Source organism: Dendropsophus ebraccatus, chromosome 4 (genome assembly GCF_027789765.1).
Source record: "Dendropsophus ebraccatus isolate aDenEbr1 chromosome 4, aDenEbr1.pat, whole genome shotgun sequence".
Classification (NCBI taxonomy): domain Eukaryota; kingdom Metazoa; phylum Chordata; class Amphibia; order Anura; family Hylidae; genus Dendropsophus; species Dendropsophus ebraccatus.
In genome coordinates this window covers 42,258,195-42,278,355 of record NC_091457.1, presented here as the reverse complement: position 1 = coordinate 42,278,355, position 20,161 = coordinate 42,258,195, and the positions used below count along the sequence as shown (strand labels likewise).

Here is a 20,161-nt window from a genome sequence, read left to right as displayed (position 1 = left end):
TATGTCGCACACTTTGAAGTCCCATAAAATCACGAAATCAAATTGTTATCCAATCACACTACCATATCCTAGTAGAACGCTTACTCTCGTACATATTCTGTGATTTTCAGACATTTTTACTGTAGGGATTTGGAGTAATGTGATGGGAAAGTGTCTATATGGGGCTATATGTCGCACTATTGGAAGTCCAATAAAATCACGAAATCAAATTGTTATCCAATCACACTACCATATCCTAGAAGAACGCTTACTCTTGTACAGATTCTGTGATTTTCAGACATTTTTACTGTAGGAATTTGGAGTAATGTGATGGGAAAGTGTCTATTTGGGGCTATATGTCGCACACTTTGAAGTCCAATAAAATCACGAAATCAAATTGTTATCCAATCACACTACCATATCCTAGTAGAGCGCTTACTCTCGTACAGATTCTGTGATTTTCAGACATTTTTACTGTAGGAATTTGGAGTAATGTGATGGGAAAGTGTCTATTTAAGGCTATATGTCGCACACTTTGAAGTCCAATAAAATCACAAAATCAAATTGTTATCCAATCACACTACCATATCCTAGAAGAACGCTTACTCTTGTACAGATTCTGTGATTTTCAGACATTTTTACTGTAGGAATTTGGAGTAATGTGATGGGAAAGTGTCTATATGGGACTATATGTCGCACACTTTGAAGTCCAATAAAATCACAAAATCAAATTGTTATCCAATCTCGTTACCATATCCTAGTAGAACGCTTACTCTCGTACAGATTCTGTGATTTTCAGACATTTTTACTGTAGGAATTTGGAGTAATGCGATGGTAAAGTGTCTATTTGGGGCTATATGTCGCACACTTTGAAGTCCCATAAAATCACGAAATCAAATTGTTATCCAATCACACTACCATATCCTAGTAGAACGCTTACTCTCGTACAGATTCTGTGATTTTCAGACATTTTTACTGTAGGGATTTGGAGTAATGTGATGGGAAAGTGTCTATATGGGGCTATATGTCGCACTATTGGAAGTCCAATAAAATCACGAAATCAAATTGTTATCCAATCACACTACCATATCCTAGAAGAACGCTTACTCTTGTACAGATTCTGTGATTTTCAGACATTTTTACTGTAGGAATTTGGAGTAATGTGATGGGAAAGTGTCTATTTGGGGCCATATGTAAAACTATTTGAAGCCCAATAAAATCACGAAATCAAATTGTTATCCAATCACACTACCATATCCTAGAAGAGCGCTTACTCTCGTACACATTGTGTGATTTTCAGACATTTTTACTGTAGGAATTTGGAATAATGTGATGGGAAAGTGTCTATATGGGGCTATATGTCGCACACTTTGAAGTCCAATAAAATCACAAAATCAAATTGTTATCCAATCACACTACCATATCCTAGTAGAGCGCTTACTCTCGTACAGATTCTGTGATTTTCAGACATTTTTACTGTAGGAATTTGGAATAATGTGATGGGAAAGTGTCTATTTGGGGCTATATGTCGCACACTTTGAAGTCCAATAAAATCACGAAATCAAATTGTTATCCAATCACACTACCATATCCTAGAAGAACGCTTACTCTTGTACAGATTCTGTGATTTTCAGACATTTTTACTGTAGGAATTTGGAGTAATGTGATGGGAAAGTGTCTATATGGGGCTATATGTCGCACACTTTGAAGTCCAATAAAATCACGAAATCAAATTGTTATCCAATCTCGTTACCATATCCTAGTAGAACGCTTACTCTCGTACAGATTCTGTGATTTTCAGACATTTTTACTGTAGGAATTTGGAGTAATGCGATGGTAAAGTGTCTATTTGGGGCTATATGTCGCACACTTTGAAGTCCCATAAAATCACGAAATCAAATTGTTATCCAATCACACTACCATATCCTAGTAGAACGCTTACTCTCGTACAGATTCTGTGATTTTCAGACATTTTTACTGTAGGGATTTGGAGTAATGTGATGGGAAAGTGTCTATATGGGGCTATATGTCGCACTATTGGAAGTCCAATAAAATCACGAAATCAAATTGTTATCCAATCACACTACCATATCCTAGAAGAACGCTTACTCTTGTACAGATTCTGTGATTTTCAGACATTTTTACTGTAGGAATTTGGAGTAATGTGATGGGAAAGTGTCTATTTGGGGCTATATGTCGCACTATTGGAAGTCCAATAAAATCACGAAATCAAATTGTTATCCAATCACACTACCATATCCTAGAAGAACGCTTACTCTTGTACAGATTCTGTGATTTTCAGACATTTTTACTGTAGGAATTTGGAGTAATGTGATGGGAAAGTGTCTATTTGGGGCCATATGTAAAACTATTTGAAGCCCAATAAAATCACGAAATCAAATTGTTATCCAATCACACTACCATATCCTAGAAGAGCGCTTACTCTCGTACACATTGTGTGATTTTCAGACATTTTTACTGTAGGAATTTGGAATAATGTGATGGGAAAGTGTCTATATGGGGCTATATGTCGCACACTTTGAAGTCCAATAAAATCACAAAATCAAATTGTTATCCAATCACACTACCATATCCTAGTAGAGCGCTTACTCTCGTACAGATTCTGTGATTTTCAGACATTTTTACTGTAGGAATTTGGAATAATGTGATGGGAAAGTGTCTATTTGGGGCTATATGTCGCACACTTTGAAGTCCAATAAAATCACGAAATCAAATTGTTATCCAATCACACTACCATATCCTAGAAGAACGCTTACTCTTGTACAGATTCTGTGATTTTCAGACATTTTTACTGTAGGAATTTGGAGTAATGTGATGGGAAAGTGTCTATATGGGGCTATATGTCGCACACTTTGAAGTCCAATAAAATCACGAAATCAAATTGTTATCCAATCTCGTTACCATATCCTAGTAGAACGCTTACTCTCGTACAGATTCTGTGATTTTCAGACATTTTTACTGTAGGAATTTGGAGTAATGCGATGGTAAAGTGTCTATTTGGGGCTATATGTCGCACACTTTGAAGTCCCATAAAATCACGAAATCAAATTGTTATCCAATCACACTACCATATCCTAGTAGAACGCTTACTCTCGTACAGATTCTGTGATTTTCAGACATTTTTACTGTAGGGATTTGGAGTAATGTGATGGGAAAGTGTCTATATGGGGCTATATGTCGCACTATTGGAAGTCCAATAAAATCACGAAATCAAATTGTTATCCAATCACACTACCATATCCTAGAAGAACGCTTACTCTTGTACAGATTCTGTGATTTTCAGACATTTTTACTGTAGGAATTTGGAGTAATGTGATGGGAAAGTGTCTATTTGGGGCTATATGTCGCACACTTTGAAGTCCAATAAAATCACGAAATCAAATTGTTATCCAATCACACTACCATATCCTAGTAGAGCGCTTACTCTCGTACAGATTCTGTGATTTTCAGACATATTTACTGTAGGAATTTGGAATAATGTGATGGGAAAGTGTCTATTTGGGGCTATATGTCGCACACTTTGAAGTCCAATAAACTCACGAAATCAAATTGTTATCCAATCACACTACCATATCCTAGAAGAACGCTTACTCTCGTACAGATTCTGTGATTTTCAGACATTTTTACTGTAGGAATTTGGAGTAATGTGATGGGAAAGTGTCTATTTAAGGCTATATGTCGCACACTTTGAAGTCCAATAAAATCACAAAATCAAATTGTTATCCAATCACACTACCATATCCTAAAAGAACGCTTACTCTTGTACAGATTCTGTGATTTTCAGACATTTTTACTGTAGGAATTTGGAGTAATGTGATGGGAAAGTGTCTATATGGGACTATATGTCGCACACTTTGAAGTCCAATAAAATCACGAAATCAAATTGTTATCCAATCTCGTTACCATATCCTAGTAGAACGCTTACTCTCGTACAGATTCTGTGATTTTCAGACATTTTTACTGTAGGAATTTGGAGTAATGCGATGGTAAAGTGTCTATTTGGGGCTATATGTCGCACACTTTGAAGTCCCATAAAATCACGAAATCAAATTGTTATCCAATCACACTACCATATCCTAGTAGAACGCTTACTCTCGTACAGATTCTGTGATTTTCAGACATTTTTACTGTAGGGATTTGGAGTAATGTGATGGGAAAGTGTCTATATGGGGCTATATGTCGCACTATTGGAAGTCCAATAAAATCACGAAATCAAATTGTTATCCAATCACACTACCATATCCTAGAAGAACGCTTACTCTCGTACAGATTCTGTGATTTTCAGACATTTTTACTGTAGGAATTTGGAGTAATGTGATGGGAAAGTGTCTATTTGGGGCCATATGTAAAACTATTTGAAGCCCAATAAAATCACGAAATCAAATTGTTATCCAATCACACTACCATATCCTAGAAGAGCGCTTACTCTCGTACACATTGTGTGATTTTCAGACATTTTTACTGTAGGAATTTGGAATAATGTGATGGGAAAGTGTCTATATGGGGCTATATGTCGCACACTTTGAAGTCCAATAAAATCACAAAATCAAATTGTTATCCAATCACACTACCATATCCTAGTAGAGCGCTTACTCTCGTACAGATTCTGTGATTTTCAGACATTTTTACTGTAGGAATTTGGAATAATGTGATGGGAAAGTGTCTATTTGGGGCCATATGTCGCACACTTTGAAGTCCAATAAAATCACAAAATCAAATTGTTATCCAATCACACTACCATATCCTAGAAGAACGCTTACTCTTGTACAGATTCTGTGATTTTCAGACATTTTTACTGTAGGAATTTGGAGTAATGTGATGGGAAAGTGTCTATATGGGGCTATATGTCGCACACTTTGAAGTCCAATAAAATCACGAAATCAAATTGTTATCCAATCTCGTTACCATATCCTAGTAGAACGCTTACTCTCGTACAGATTCTGTGATTTTCAGACATTTTTACTGTAGGAATTTGGAGTAATGTGATGGGAAAGTGTCTATATGGGGCTATATGTCGCATTATTTATATCCCAATAAAATCACAAAATCAAATTGTTATCCAATCACACTACCATATCCTAGAAGAGCGCTTACTCTCGTACACAATGTGTGATTTTCAGACATTTTTACTGTAGGAATTTGGAATAATGTGATGGGAAAGTGTCTATTTGGGGCTATATGTCGCACACTTTGAAGTCCAATAAAATCACGAAATCAAATTGTTATCCAATCTCGTTACCATATCCTAGTAGAACGCTTACTCTCGTACAGATTGTGTGATTTTCAGACATTTTTACTGTAGGAATTTGGAATAATGTGATGGGAAAGTGTCTATTTGGGGCTCTATGTCGCACACTTTGAAATCCAATAAAATCACGAAATCAAATTGTTATCCAATCTCGTTACCATATCCTAGTAGAGCGCTTACTCTCGTACAGATTCTGTGATTTTCAGACATTTTTACTGTAGGAATTTGGAATAATGTGATGGGAAAGTGTCTATATGGGGCTATATGTCGCACACTTTGAAGTCCAATAAAATCACGAAACAGTAGGGGGAAAGTGGCCATGTTTTTGTAGCGCTGGATAACCCCTTCAATGGTTATCCTTCATAAGCCATGAAACTGGTCCCTCCTGTAATTGGAAGTAGTCTACCAAGAGCACTCCAACAACAATAACTATATGGATAACAATTTGATTTCGTGATTTTATTGGGATACAAATAGTGCGACATATAGCCCCAAATAGACATTTCACCATCACATTACTCCAAATTCCTACAGTAAAAATGTCTGAAAATCACAGAATCTGTACGAGAGTAAGCGTTCTTCTAGGATATGGTAGTGTGATTGGATAACAATTTGATTTCGTGATTTTATTGGACTTCAAAGTGTGCGACATATAGCCCCATATAGACACTTTCCCATCACATTATTCCAAATTCCTACAGTAAAAATGTCTGAAAATCACAGAATCTGTACGAGAGTAAGCGCTCTACTAGGATATAGTAGTGTGATTGGATAACAATTTGATTTCGTGATTTTATTGGACTTCAAAGTGTGCGACATATAGCCCCATATAGACACTTTCCCATCACATTATTCCAAATTCCTACAGTAAAAAAGGTTGAAAATCACACAATGTGTACGAGAGTAAGCGTTCTACTAGGATATGGTAGTGTGATTGGATAACAATTTGATTTTGTGATTTTATTGGGATATAAATAATGCGACATATAGCCCCATATAGACACTTTCCCATCACATTACTCCAAATTCCTACAGTAAAAATGTCTGAAAATCACAGAATCTGTACGAGAGTAAGCGTTCTACTAGGATATGGTAGTGTGATTGGATAACAATTTGATTTCGTGATTTTATTGGACTTCAAAGTGTGCAACATATAGCCCCAAATAGACACTTTCCCATCACATTATTCCAAATTCCTACAGTAAAAATGTCTGAAAATCACAGAATCTGTACGAGAGTAAGCGTTCTACTAGGATATGGTAACGAGATTGGATAACAATTTGATTTCGTGATTTTATTGGACTTCAAAGTGTGCGACATATAGCCCCATATAGACACTTTCCCATCACATTATTCCAAATTCCTACAGTAAAAATGTCTGAAAATCACAGAATCTGTACGAGAGTAAGCGCTCTACTAGGATATGGTAGTGTGATTGGATAACAATTTGATTTCGTGATTTTATTGGACTTCAAAGTGTGCGACATATAGCCCCATATAGACACTTTCCCATCACATTATTCCAAATTCCTACAGTAAAAATGTCTGAAAATCACACAATGTGTACGAGAGTAAGCGCTCTTCTAGGATATGGTAGTGTGATTGGATAACAATTTGATTTTGTGATTTTATTGGGATATAAATAATGCGACATATAGCCCCATATAGACACTTTCCCATCACATTACTCCAAATTCCTACAGTAAAAATGTCTGAAAATCACAGAATCTGTACGAGAGTAAGCGTTCTACTAGGATATGGTAGTGTGATTGGATAACAATTTGATTTCGTGATTTTATTGGACTTCAAAGTGTGCGACATATAGCCCCAAATAGACACTTTACCATCACATTACTCCAAATTCCTACAGTAAAAATGTCTGAAAATCACAGAATCTGTACGAGAGTAAGCGCTCTACTAGGATATGGTAACGAGATTGGATAACAATTTGATTTCGTGATTTTATTGGACTTCAAAGTGTGCGACATATAGCCCCATATAGACATTTTCCCATCACATTACTCCAAATTCCTACAGTAAAAATGTCTGAAAATCACAGAATCTGTACAAGAGTAAGCGTTCTTCTAGGATATGGTAGTGTGATTGGATAACAATTTGATTTCGTGATTTTATTGGACTACCAATAGTGCGACATATAGCCCCATATAGACACTTTCCCATCACATTATTCCAAATTCCTACAGTAAAAATGTCTGAAAATCACACAATCTGTACGAGAGTAAGCGTTCTACTAGGATATGGTAACGAGATTGGATAACAATTTGATTTCGTGATTTTATTGGGCTTCAAATAGTGTGACATATAGCCCCAAATAGACACTTTCCCATCACATTACTCCAAATTCCTACAGTAAAAATGTCTGAAAATCACAGACCCTGTACGAGAGTAAGCGTTCTTCTAGGATATGGTAGTGTGATTGGATAACAATTTGATTTCGTGATTTTATTGGATTTCAAAGTGTGCGACATAGAGCCCCAAATAGACACTTTCCCATCACATTACTCCAAATTCCTACAGTAAAAATGTCTGAAAATCACAGAATCTGTACAAGAGTAAGCGTTCTTCTAGGATATGGTAGTGTGATTGGATAACAATTTGATTTCGTGATTTTATTGGACTTCAAAGTGTGCGACATAGAGCCCCAAATAGACACTTTACCATCACATTACTCCAAATTCCTACAGTAAAAATGTCTGAAAATCACAGAATCTGTACGAGAGTAAGCGTTCTTCTAGGATGTGGTAGTGTGATTGGATAACAATTTGATTTCGTGATTTTATTAGGATACAAATAGTGCGACATATAGCCCCATATAGACACTTTCCCATCACATTACTCCAAATTCCTACAGTAAAAATGTCTGAAAATCACAGAATCTGTACGAGAGTAAGCGTTCTACTAGGATATGGTAGTGTGATTGGATAACAATTTGATTTCGTGATTTTATTGGGATACAAATAGTGCGACATATAGCCCCATATAGACACTTTCCCATCACATTACTCCAAATTCCTACAGTAAAAGTGTCTGAAAATCACAGAATCTGTACGAGAGTAAGCGTTCTACTAGGATATGGTAGTGTGATTGGATAACAATTAGATTTTTTTATTTTATTGGACTTCAAAAAATGCGACATATAGCCCCATATAGACACTTTCCTATCACATTACTCCAAATTCCTACAGTAACAATGATTCTTATATAAGACAAATGAGAGAAATAAATGACAATGAGCCGGGTTTTCAGGTGGTAAATATTATGTGGCGAAATTTATTGCATCACAAGAAGCGGAACCCCATTCACCTTCTCAGTACAAGGATTCACAGCAAATCTCACTGCAAACTGGCAGCGTGAAATCCGCTGCGAATCCGGTAATGTAAAGTTACCCTTAAGCGGTTATACGTGCAGGAATGAAGCAAAATACATTTATGTTCTTATAGGTGTTAATTAAAATAATAATAATAATAATAATAATAATAATAATAATAATAATAATAATCTTTTATTTATATAGCACCAACAGATTCCGCAGCACTTTAAAATTTTAGGATTGTTTTACATATAGTTAGAAAAAAATAAAATATTCCCGGAGCTGAAGGGGTTATAAGTATATGAATTAGATTGTAGTGGATGTGAAGGGGTTAACAGTGGGTAAATGGATCTGAAGGGGTTAAGAGTTGCCATTCTTTAGTCTTACATGTAGATGTTCCCCTCTGATCTTCCTGGCACATTCTGAAGCCTGGAACTAACTAGTCCTGGCTATTACCGTAATACATGGTATATAAGAGCACTGTAATTTCTAGTGCTGATAGCGTGACTCCATTTTTGTGAAGTGCTGATAGCGTGACTGCAGTGGATTGAGGCCCCTCCCCCAGCCCAGATCCGAGTCCCTGATCTTTACCTGTCTGCTGCATGGCTCCTCATGACTTGGGCCTGGGAGAGGAGCTTTAACCCTGCGGGTGCCGACTGGGGAAGGGAGCAGTACACTGAAGAGTCGTGTTGTGTGAGTGAGAGCGCTTTCTCCTCCTGTCACTGTCAGGCCTGCAGGAGGAGGAGGAGATAAGATAACCCTCCAGCTGCCCATACAGCCTGCTAACCTCTCTGCTGTGTAGTCTGTGTGTGTGAGGCAGCTGTAGGGTTATCTGGCCGTGCTTCCCTGCAGTGTGGTGACCTCTGCATGGCCTGTGTGCCTCCTCCTCTTCAATCTCCCTGTGCAGCCTCCAGGGTCTTCTGTCTCCCTCTCTCCATGTCTACCTGTGCCCCTATCTATCTATCTATCTATCTATCTATCTGTCTGTCTGTCTGTCTGTCTGTCTGTCTGTCTATCTATATATCTATCTCCTATCTATCTATCTTCTATCTATCTCCTATCTATCTATCTCCTATCTATCTATCTATCTATCTATCTATCTATCTATCTATCTATCTCCTATCTATCTATCTATCTATCTATCTATCTATCTATCTATCTATCTATCTATCTCCTATCTATCTATCTCCTATCTATCTATCTCCTATCTATCTATCTATCTATCTATCTCTCTCCTATCTATCTATCTATCTATCTATCTATCTATCTATCTATCTATCTATCTCCTATCTATCTATTTATCTATCTTCCATCTATCATCATAGATAGGAGATAGATAGATAGATAGGAGATAGATAGATAGGAGAGAGATAGATAGATAGATAGATAGATAGGAGATAGATAGATAGAGATAGGTGATAGATAGATATACATAGGAGATAGATAGATAGATAGATAGATAGATAGATAGATAGATAGATAGATAGATAGATAGGAGATAGATAGATAGATAGATAATAGATAGATAGGAGATAGATAGATAATAGATAGATAGGAGATAGATAGGAGATAGATAGATAGGAGATAGATAGATAGATAGGAGATAGATAGATAGATAGATAGATAGATAGATAGATAGATAGGAGATAGATAGGAGATAGATAGTATGAGTACTTGTACTACTCTTTAGTGTCCCATAGTACCTGCAAGCAAAACATAATGTTAGTTTATGTATTCATAATCCTTGAAAAGCTGAGTTGGGGTACATTAACACTGATCAAAACAGGTGGAAATTCCTTGTGGAGCCCACGCCGCAGACTCCGCTGGGAATCTCTCCTACCTCACTGACTCAATGTCATGTCTCACGTGCCTCCGCTTAAGGACATGTCAATTATTTTAGTGGAGAGCAGAGGTGCGCAAGACATCACAATTAATCAGTGAGGCAGGTAAGATTCCTGGTGTCTTGCTGGTTGTTCATTGGTGGGCCCCAATGATCATTTCCTCTGGTGGGCCCCAGGTACCCCAGTCCGACAACATGAGGAGGTGTAATGTGGGGGGAGAGGACTGAGGAGGTGTAATGTGGGGGGAGAGGACTGAGGAGAATGGAGGAGGTGTAATGTGGGGGGAGAGGACTGAGGAGAATGGAGGAGGTGTAATGTGGGGGGAGAGGACTGAGGAGGTGTAATGTGGGGGGAGAGGACTGAGGAGAATGGAGGAGGTGTAATGTGGGGGGAGAGGACTGAGGAGAATGGAGGAGGTGTAATGTGGGGGGAGAGGACTGAGGAGGTGTAATGTGGGGGGAGAGGACTGAGGAGAATGGAGGAGGTGTAATGGGGGGGGAGAGGACTGAGGAGAATGGAGGAGGTGTAATGTGGGGGGAGAGGACTGAGGAGGTGTAATGTGGGGGGGGAGGACTGAGGAGAATGGAGGAGGTGTAATGTGGGGGGAGAGGACTGAGGAGGTGTAATGTGGGGGGGAGGACTGAGGAGGTGTAATGTTGGGGGAGAGGACTGAGGAGGTGTAATGTGGGGGGAGAGGACTGAGGAGGTGTAATGTGGGGGGGGAGGACTGAGGAGGTGTAATGTGGGGGGAGCGGACTAAGGAGGCGTAATGTGGGGGGAGAGGACTGAGGAGGTGTAATGTGGGGGGAGAGGACTGAGGAGGTGTAATGTAGGGGGAGAGGACTGAGGAGAATGGAGGAGGTGTAATGTGGGGGGAGAAGATGGGTCAGGTAGTGTGTGTAGTGTGGGTGCGGATGGGTCAACTGGGATAGTGTGTGTGTGGGGATGGGTCAAGTGGCGTAGTGTTCTGCACGTTGGTGAGTAATGTAGCCGGGATGGGGGGGGGGGCAGTTGCGGGGGCCCGTGCCCCAGATGTTTTAGGACCCTAGCAACGCCCCTGCATTCCACTAATAGATATAATAGAAAAATTCTTTAGGCAATTCTAGAATATATGTGTGTGGTTTCTCTAGAAAGGTATGAAGCTATGTAGAGGCCTCAGAAAGATTGTCTGGCAGCCGCAAGGACCCCAGCCCGAGGCTGATCCCATCTAGTAAGGACATAGAATCATGGGCACACCTCAGTGGACACCTGTCAATATTACAGGCATGAAAAGCTACTAATGTTATGTTTGATGAGACTTTAAAATGAGATTAACCTGATATCATGAAGATGAAATTGCTTGAGGTGTAGATACAATATAGGGATACCCTAATATCTACTATTAATAGATCTAGTTCCAAAAACACACGACCTGCAGAGACAGAAAGAGGTAAATGTGTACTGGCCATCTGTACCCTACACTCCAACTCCAAACCAATATTTGCCAGGAAAATTTGATAGGTCAGGTTACATTCTATACAGCTTCTCAGTTAGCAGCCTTTACCTGTACGTTGTACATGACCCATAGCCTCACTTTACATGATGAACAAGCAGTCCAATCTACAGGAATAATGTTATTAAGGAGGAACTGAGCAGATTAATATAGAGTTTACAGGGAAAAGTTCTAGAATAACTTGTCATCTATTCACATAAATAGTCAAGTGGGCTGTCCTACTGTGTGATTGAAGGCTCTCTCTGTATGCACACAGATAGCTGTCAACACGGACCAAGATTTACAAGAATACAAGTTCTTAGTTATCCTCGCACTTTTACCTTTAAAACATACAACAACCTGCTCACCTTCTCCCACTGTAGAACTTGCTGGCTGCAGATTGGGGATGGTCTCAGCACTGAGAGGCTCTGAGACTATGACCAATCACATGTGTGATATCATATGCCAAAATCCCATAGGTCTTTTTACAGTAACTTTGCTATTAAATGACCCTAGAAATGTGTCCGATTACTAAATTATATTTATTATAGATTATTTGGGATCCTAGAGAACTACAACTACCCCAGACATTGTATAAGGGTGATATAACTGCAACAGGTGAATAGACTCATAGCCTGACAACTGCCTTCTGGTGAACCTGTAATAAGCTCCAAGGAACCATGGTTGGGAAACACTTTCCTAATGGTGCGTTTACACAGGAAGATTTATATGACAGTTTTTTTTAAAGGGAACGCTCCCGACCCCCGTTAGAGCCCCCTATACTTACCTAATCCCGCGGGGTCCCGCTTCTGGATCCGGTCGGGTGATGAAGATCTCAGCCGCTGCAGCCCGGCGCGCACGCTGAGAGATGAGTCCAACACCCATAGAGAATGACAGGAGAGTCCAGCACTCCGTCATTCTCTATGGGTGTTGGACTCATCTCTCAGCGCGCGCCGGGCTGCAGCGGCTGAGATCTTCATCACTTGACCACCTCCAGAAGCGGGACCCGGCGGGATTAGGTAAGTATAGGGGGCTCTAACGGGGGTTGGGAGCCTGTCACCCCGGCACGGGGGGTGACAGGTTCCCTTTAAGGCAGGAACAGACCATAAACACTGAAACGGGTCATAACGGAAAGACTGAGATTTCTCTTCTTTTCAAATCCATTCCTGGCTTTGGCTTCCAAAATCTGTCAGATAAATCTGCCTGTGTAAACGCACCATAAGATAGCTCAGGATTAGAGATGAGCACAACGCGAGCATGGCCGAGTCCAGTCGTTTGGCATATGAAGAATTTGGATGCAGCCCCAGGGAGTCTGGGAAAACATCGATACAGACATAGGCCATAGGTTGTATCCATATTTCCCAGGCAGCATATTTCCAAGGGCTGCATCCAACTTCTTCAGCCACTGGAAATCAAATGCTGGACAATGGGACTCAAGCATGCTTAGGCTATGTACCACGTTTATTTTTTCAAAGAACGGATGCTGATTGCAATAAAATTAGTGTCCGTTCTTTTCTGCACGGAGTGGCATTCTATTCAATTCAATGCCATGCTGCCTGCTGTGTTCACACTTCATTAAAATAATGATCATGCCTATTATCTCCAGACACTGTTTACCAAAATAGCTGTTCACACAATGTAAAGTACGGCCAGCGCCCGGAAGTCAATTGTAAAAAGATTATGTTTCTGCAGCTAATACAGCGGTATCATCACCAGGAACATGCCGAAAGCCACCCGGTGGCAGGCAGTATAACAACGTCTGTTGCTATGCAATGAACGGTGTTAGACGCTGTGTGAACTTTACCTTAAGTTGCGCTCATCTCTAGGCTTTAAAATGTTGTCCAAATATACTGAAGCTATGTTAGCAATTAACTGGGGGAAATATAGTAGTAAAATGAATGGCCAACCATTGAGCCAGTCATTCTCCTCATTTGCTATCGTCCTAAATTCACCTTTCCGTTCTTCCCATTTCATCAGTTTCTCTCAGTGCTTTTTTAGCCCGTTTTTTCTAGTTTAATATTTTTCTCTCTTCTTCCTTGGCTGCTCCCTCCCCACCTCCCACCCCTTCCCTTTGATGTGTCTGTACATTAGAAAGTGGATAATTAAAGATTAGGAAGTAATCATTGCCTCCTTGTGCGCAGTCCCCTCCTGAGGCCAGGCTGAGAATGATGCTAATCAGGTGGGGTGTCTGGGGCTTGTGTTTTCTGTGTACACTGTGAGGGAATGTGACATGGGATTATCTCAGTCACTCTATCCAATGTGACCTCAGGATATGGATAGTCCCGGGTTACAGATACATGGATATAAGCTGGTTTCTGCAGCCTAAAAACAATCTTAAGCATGAATGTACGGAGCCTTTACCAGTCTTGTGAGCCAAAGTAACTCCAAGGTGGTGTTTTCAGCGTGGCATTTCTTGGTGACAATGTTTGTAGGAACTACAATTTTGGTGATATTGGTCGGCACTCCTGGTGGCTACCATTTGGCACTCCAGAAGAGGACAGTTTCACAAAAAAAATCACACTTTTAAAAGATTAACTAGTCAAAGTGGGTGACAAGGTGATTTTAGTGGTCTCGCTGCTGTTATCAAGCCCACAAGAGTCCACTTCATAGTACACAGCTATTTTTCATTCTCTCTATTTCATGGGTGGGAGAAAAGCTGGGTTGTTTGCCAGTAGTACACACGTACTGTAGGTTCTTCTTTTCCCTTAGTTGTCTGTCACTCCATTACATAGTGCTAGTGAAAGTGCACTGTACTGTGATACTGCACTGCACTGTACTGTACTGTGATACTGTTTACTATTATAGATGTTACCTAAAGGAAATTGGGTTAGTGATGCACTTGCTTTAAAAGAAACAGCAGCAGCACAGGAAGGAAGAGGTTACATTAAAGGGGTTGTCCGGTGTTACTCATCTTTTAATATATTGCTGCTATCATATTGAAAACACTAAATATACTATACTTACCTATCTGTGTTCCCCCAGTGTCCTGTTGCAGTGTCCCTGATGTTGCCTGCTGACGGCAGCACCTCTACTTTGACTTTATCAAACTCATCTCAGGATTGACTGTCTAGTAAGCCAGTCACTGGCCGCAGTGCTGTCTAATCTCAGTGAGTGATTCGCTGTGCGGGCTGTCACTCCCAAGACAGGTTTGGTTTAGAAGTGAAGGCGCTGCTTTCAGCGAAACAGCAACAAGACACTAGGGGGGCGCAGACATGTAAGTGTGTTTTTTTGTTTTCTATATGATATAAGCAGTATATTAAAAGTTGTGTAACGCTGGATAACCGCTTTGAACTGCTGTTGCTGAGATGAGAGGGAAGCTTTGATTTACCTTTCAGGGAAAGTCTGGTTCACAGATTGTAGCCGCACTGTCCAGGCTTGCTCTTTTGCTTTCTCTCTTTCTCCTGCACAAATCACTATTTAGGCCCTTCTCCAAACTTTCATGGTCTTTCCTTTTTGTTATTTGTTATTAGAAACAGATTAAGCCTAAAAGCAGACAGCAACAGCAGATTGTATAGACACCTAGTGGCCAAGAGTGTACAACTTTTTTCTGTGGTAAGGAGGGTTTGATTGACCTTTTCTTTGGTTTCAGTGACAGACAGGCTCGTATTTACCACTAGACACTCGTGGTCCGGTGCCTAGGGCAGCACCCTTGGGGGGGGGGGTATGGTGGCTTTTGGCCAGGTCTGTTATGGCGGTGTTACCCAGTCACAGTATGGCGGTATTGGTCAGGTCTGGTATGGTGGTGCTATCCAGTCAGGGGTGGTCTTGGCATTTCGGGGGCCCCCCCCCTCAACACGCGTTCCAAAACAATAGACCGCTGTGTGTTGGCCCCAGTAGTATATACCCCTTGTGCGCTACCGCCAGTATTATATACTCCTTGTGTGCTGCCCCTAATAGTATATACCCCTTGTGTCCTGCCCCCAGTAGTATATTCCCCTTGTTTGCTTCCCCCAGTAGTATATAGACCCCTGGGTGTTCCCCCAGTTGTATAGACCCCTGTGTGCTCCCCCAGAAGTATATAGACTTCCTGTGTGCTGCCCCAGTTGTATATAGACCCCCTGTGTGCTGCCCCCAGTTGTATATACCCCCTGTGTGCTCCCCCACTAGTATATAGGCCCCCTGTGTGCTTCCTCAGGGGTATTTAGCCCCCCTGTGTGCTCCCCACTTCGATATAGACCTCCTGTGTGCTCCCCCACTTGGATATAGACCCCTGTGTGCTCCTCCAGTAGAATATAAACCCCCTGTGTGGTTCCAGCAGTAGTATATAGACCCCCTGTGTGCCCCACCAGTATTATATAGACCCCTTGTGTGCTGCCCCAGTAGTATACAGACCACTGTGTGCTCCCCCAGTTATATATAGACCTCCTGTGTGCTCTCCAAGTTGTATATAGACCCCATTCTGCTGCCCCAAGTAGTATATAGACCCCCTGTGTGCTGCCCCCAGTAGTATATAGACCCCTCTGTGAAGCCCGAGTAGTCTATAGCCCCCCTGTGTGCTCCCCATGTTATATAGCCCCCCTGTGTGCTCCCCCCATTTATATAGACCCCCGATGTGCGCTCCCCCAGTTAAACAGACCCCTGTGTGCTCCCCCTCCCATATAGTATATAACACAATAAAACAAACACTTATACTCACCTGGGTCCGGGCGTCTCCTCTTCTCTTCACTCTTGTGGCTGCAGGAAGGGTTTTCCCTGCGATCACAAGAGGCCGCACTCCCCTTGTCCTGGCACTGATGCTCCAGTGATGTCACTGGAGCGCCGGCACCACAAGGACAAAGCTGCCACTTGTGACCGCAGGGAAAACCCTTCCTGCGGCCACAAGAGTGACTGACAGGAAGGGAGCCAATGTCTCCCGCCCTGTCAGTGCTGCTGTATGTTACTATGAGCGCTTATTATGAGTGCTCATAGTTACAGTTCAGATGGCAGCAGCGAGCGGGGCAGCGGCCCTGTCCAGCGGTCTTGAGCACAAGAGCAGGGCGTAGGGGCCCCCATGGATGTCGGGGGCCCCAAGCAATCGCTTGGGGTGCTTGGTGCCAAAGACCGCCACTGTATCCAGTCACAGTATGGCGGTATTGGTCAGGTCTGGTGTGGTGGTGTTAAATGTGAGGCCTGGAGCTATTACCTACCAATCTATCAATCCTGTGGTGAGAATTTTCTAAGACAATATGCAGACGGCTCTAATCATTGAATCATTGATGTGGAAATTTGCTTATGTTTTAAGTAGTTAAAAACTAGAGATGAGCGAACTGTTCGGACTTTTGGTTTGAAAGCAGTTCGCTCTCTTGTCATGCCTGTGATCCGGACGCATACTTGCACTCCCAGAATTATGCGGCCAGGATATTCCAGGGAATCAATGTTGAAATCCCTGGAATATCCTGGCCGCATATTCGCAGGATCGTAACTATGCGTCCGGGATCACAGGCATGACGAGAGAGCGCCGATGCCGTTGGACCAAAAGCCTGACGGTCCGCTCATCTCTATTAAAAACCATAAAAAATGTGATTCAGACAATGTTTCTGTTACGTGTAGAAAAATGCATGTGTCCGAAACCACGCTCCCCCATGCTCCCCATGATGGGGGGCCTTGAGGCTTAGTGCCTAGGGCAGAAGCAGCTGTTAATACAGCCCTGGTGGCAGAGATAGGATGGTCAATGAATTCCCTATCAGTATCAGTATACTGTACACTTACCCTCCAAGCAGAAATTCTGCCCCAAAAGGGGTGACCCCACCACTCTTACGCTGATTTTTTCTCAAGTAGACCCTATATACATGCCTTCTTTCTCTCACTTTGCCATGTGCATGTAAAAATCATCCCATGGGAGGAACATATGTATATATATATATATATATATATATATATATATATATATACACATATATAATGTTTGTATCTCAAAGTGAAGGACGTTTCAAACTTCCTGAACACATTAAATTTGCATAAACCACTCCCGCTGCTGGTCTGGTTTGCAGAAAACACAGAACTGTTGCCAGCAACGCGCTACTTAGGATCTTCTACTCACTGAGGATTTATTTTTTATTTTTTTATTTTAGCAGAAAAAAAGTCCAACTAAATGATATCTACTTTCCTCCACACACTTCAATCTACTTGAAAGTTTAGAAAAGCATCTGAAAACTGACAGGCATTAACATGGCCTTATGGGAAATATTCCGCTTTGAAGGCACTCATCATCCTTTACAGACGCTGCTTGTAAATAAAAGTACAAGTAAACAAGCATAACTGCATGCTAATACACAGTACACAAGCGCCAAGTGTTGTGTGTAATCACATCCTCTTATTTAAGATTCCTTTAGATTCTTTTTAGCGCAATCAAAAACATTCCACAATTTTTTGAAGCTCAATCACGTTCAAGTAATTTCTTACAGTCTCTTTTTCTCCAACCATGGGGACCTCCGCTCATCATAAGGCGGAGCACCTAGTCCCTATAGCCAATGGAGAAGTGGCTGTGCATAGAACTTACTGTAGTTCTATGGTTATTATCTTGCTATTATATGTGTTTTTTAACAACTACCATGTTACTATACTGAATATAACTTTGTATAACGCTATATTTCTGATTGCAGGTGGAGCGTGAGATAGCTATACTTAAACTTATTGAACATCCGCATGTATTAAAGCTGCATGATGTCTATGAAAACAAGAAATATCTGTGAGTATACAATATAATAGCATAGATCAAAGCCTATACTATGTATGTTGTCTTGCACCATAAATGCTGTAAATATTATCCTAAAGGGAATCTGTCTCAGCTGTAGTTCATGTTCCAAAGTGCTGGCATTGTTAGATGCTGTTAGGTCAAGGAGATACATAGTATCTTACACATATGCAACTGTTCTATATCCAATGCCATTATTCACTGGTGTAAAGAGTCAGAGGCGGCCCCAAGCTCCTGATGGAATTGCTGCAAGCTGGAATGTCTCCTCTCACCCCCCTCTCTGCTTAAAGGGGTTGTCCAGAGAAAACCTTTTTCTTTCAAATCAACAGGTGCCAGAAAGTTATATAGATTTGTAATTTACTTCTATTAAAAAATCGCTAGTCTACCCATACTTATTAGCTGCTGTATGTCCTGCAGGAAATGTTGTTTTATTTCCAGTCTGATACAGTGCTCTCTGCTGACATCTCTGAACGAGACAGGAACTGTCCAGAGTAGGAGAGGTTTTCTATGGGGATTCATAGAAAACCGAGACAGAGTTCCTGTCTCGGCTAGAGATGTCAGCAGAGAGCAGACTGAAAATAAAACCACATTTCCTGCAGGACATACAGCAGCTGATAAGTATGGGAAGACTTGAGATTTTTTAATAGAAGTAAATTACAAATCTATATAACTTTTTGATATCAGTTGATCTGAAACAAAAAGATTTTCGCTGGATAGGGAGGGGGAGTAAAGAGGCACTTCTGAAGCTCAGGAAAGCCTCTTTTACAATTCTTACTATTAGTAAAAGTATTTTTCTGTATACCTTTCATATATGAAAGGTACCATGTGTCTCCTTGACCCAACAGCTATGTAACAGTGTGAAACCTGACTTATAGCTGACAAAGTCGTTTGTTTTTCAACATGCTTGAAATACAAACGACTGCACGATCAGCCAACAAGAACTATCTCGGCTGATCGTTGTCTTTTATTCCACGGGACGATTATTGGCCATAACGGCCGATATCGGCCAAATACAGCCGATAATCGTTACGTGGAATAGGGCCTTGATGCTTTCCCAGCCTGTCAGCCCAGCCTGGAAACACGTCGGCCGTGATACACATTTTACCTTGTGATTATGTAATTTTTTGCAATGAAGATTTTGATACTTTTGAAACGGTGTCAGGCCATATATTTTCGATTGCAACAACGTCCATGATTAATACGAAAATATATCTCACATTTCTGTCTATAGAATCCTGGCCGGAGCGTATACACATAGGGGGACATTTATTAAGTCCGAAGATTTCTGCTCCTGGCGTAAATATGTCCCCGCAGCGCCGACAATATGGAGATGTATGTAGAGACGCACTGCCTCTACATAAATCCCGCTCGCACCAGTGTGTGCACCAGGAAACCTACACCAGTTTAGAGCGAGGAAAATGTCCGCGCCCCCCGTTTTGCCCCCACCCCCTGGAGAAGCTGGCGTAAAATGGCCAGATGCAAATAATTACTCGCAAAACAGCCATTTACGAATAAATTTATTCGCATCTGGCCACTTTACGCCAAAAAATACAACTTTTTCCTTTGATAACTTTCCCCCATAGTATACGCTCTGACC

General features: G+C 41.0%; 1 protein-coding gene across 1 annotated transcript in view; it reads left to right on the top strand.

Annotated features, from left to right (window-relative positions):
* The window catches only part of BRSK2 (BR serine/threonine kinase 2), a 109,512-nt gene that overhangs the window by 53,100 nt on the left and 36,251 nt on the right, over positions 1-20,161 (top strand). The window contains exon 3 of the mRNA XM_069968338.1: positions 18,473-18,558. Coding sequence (XP_069824439.1) covers positions 18,473-18,558 — 86 coding nt within the window. The remainder of the gene's footprint in view (positions 1-18,472; positions 18,559-20,161) is intronic.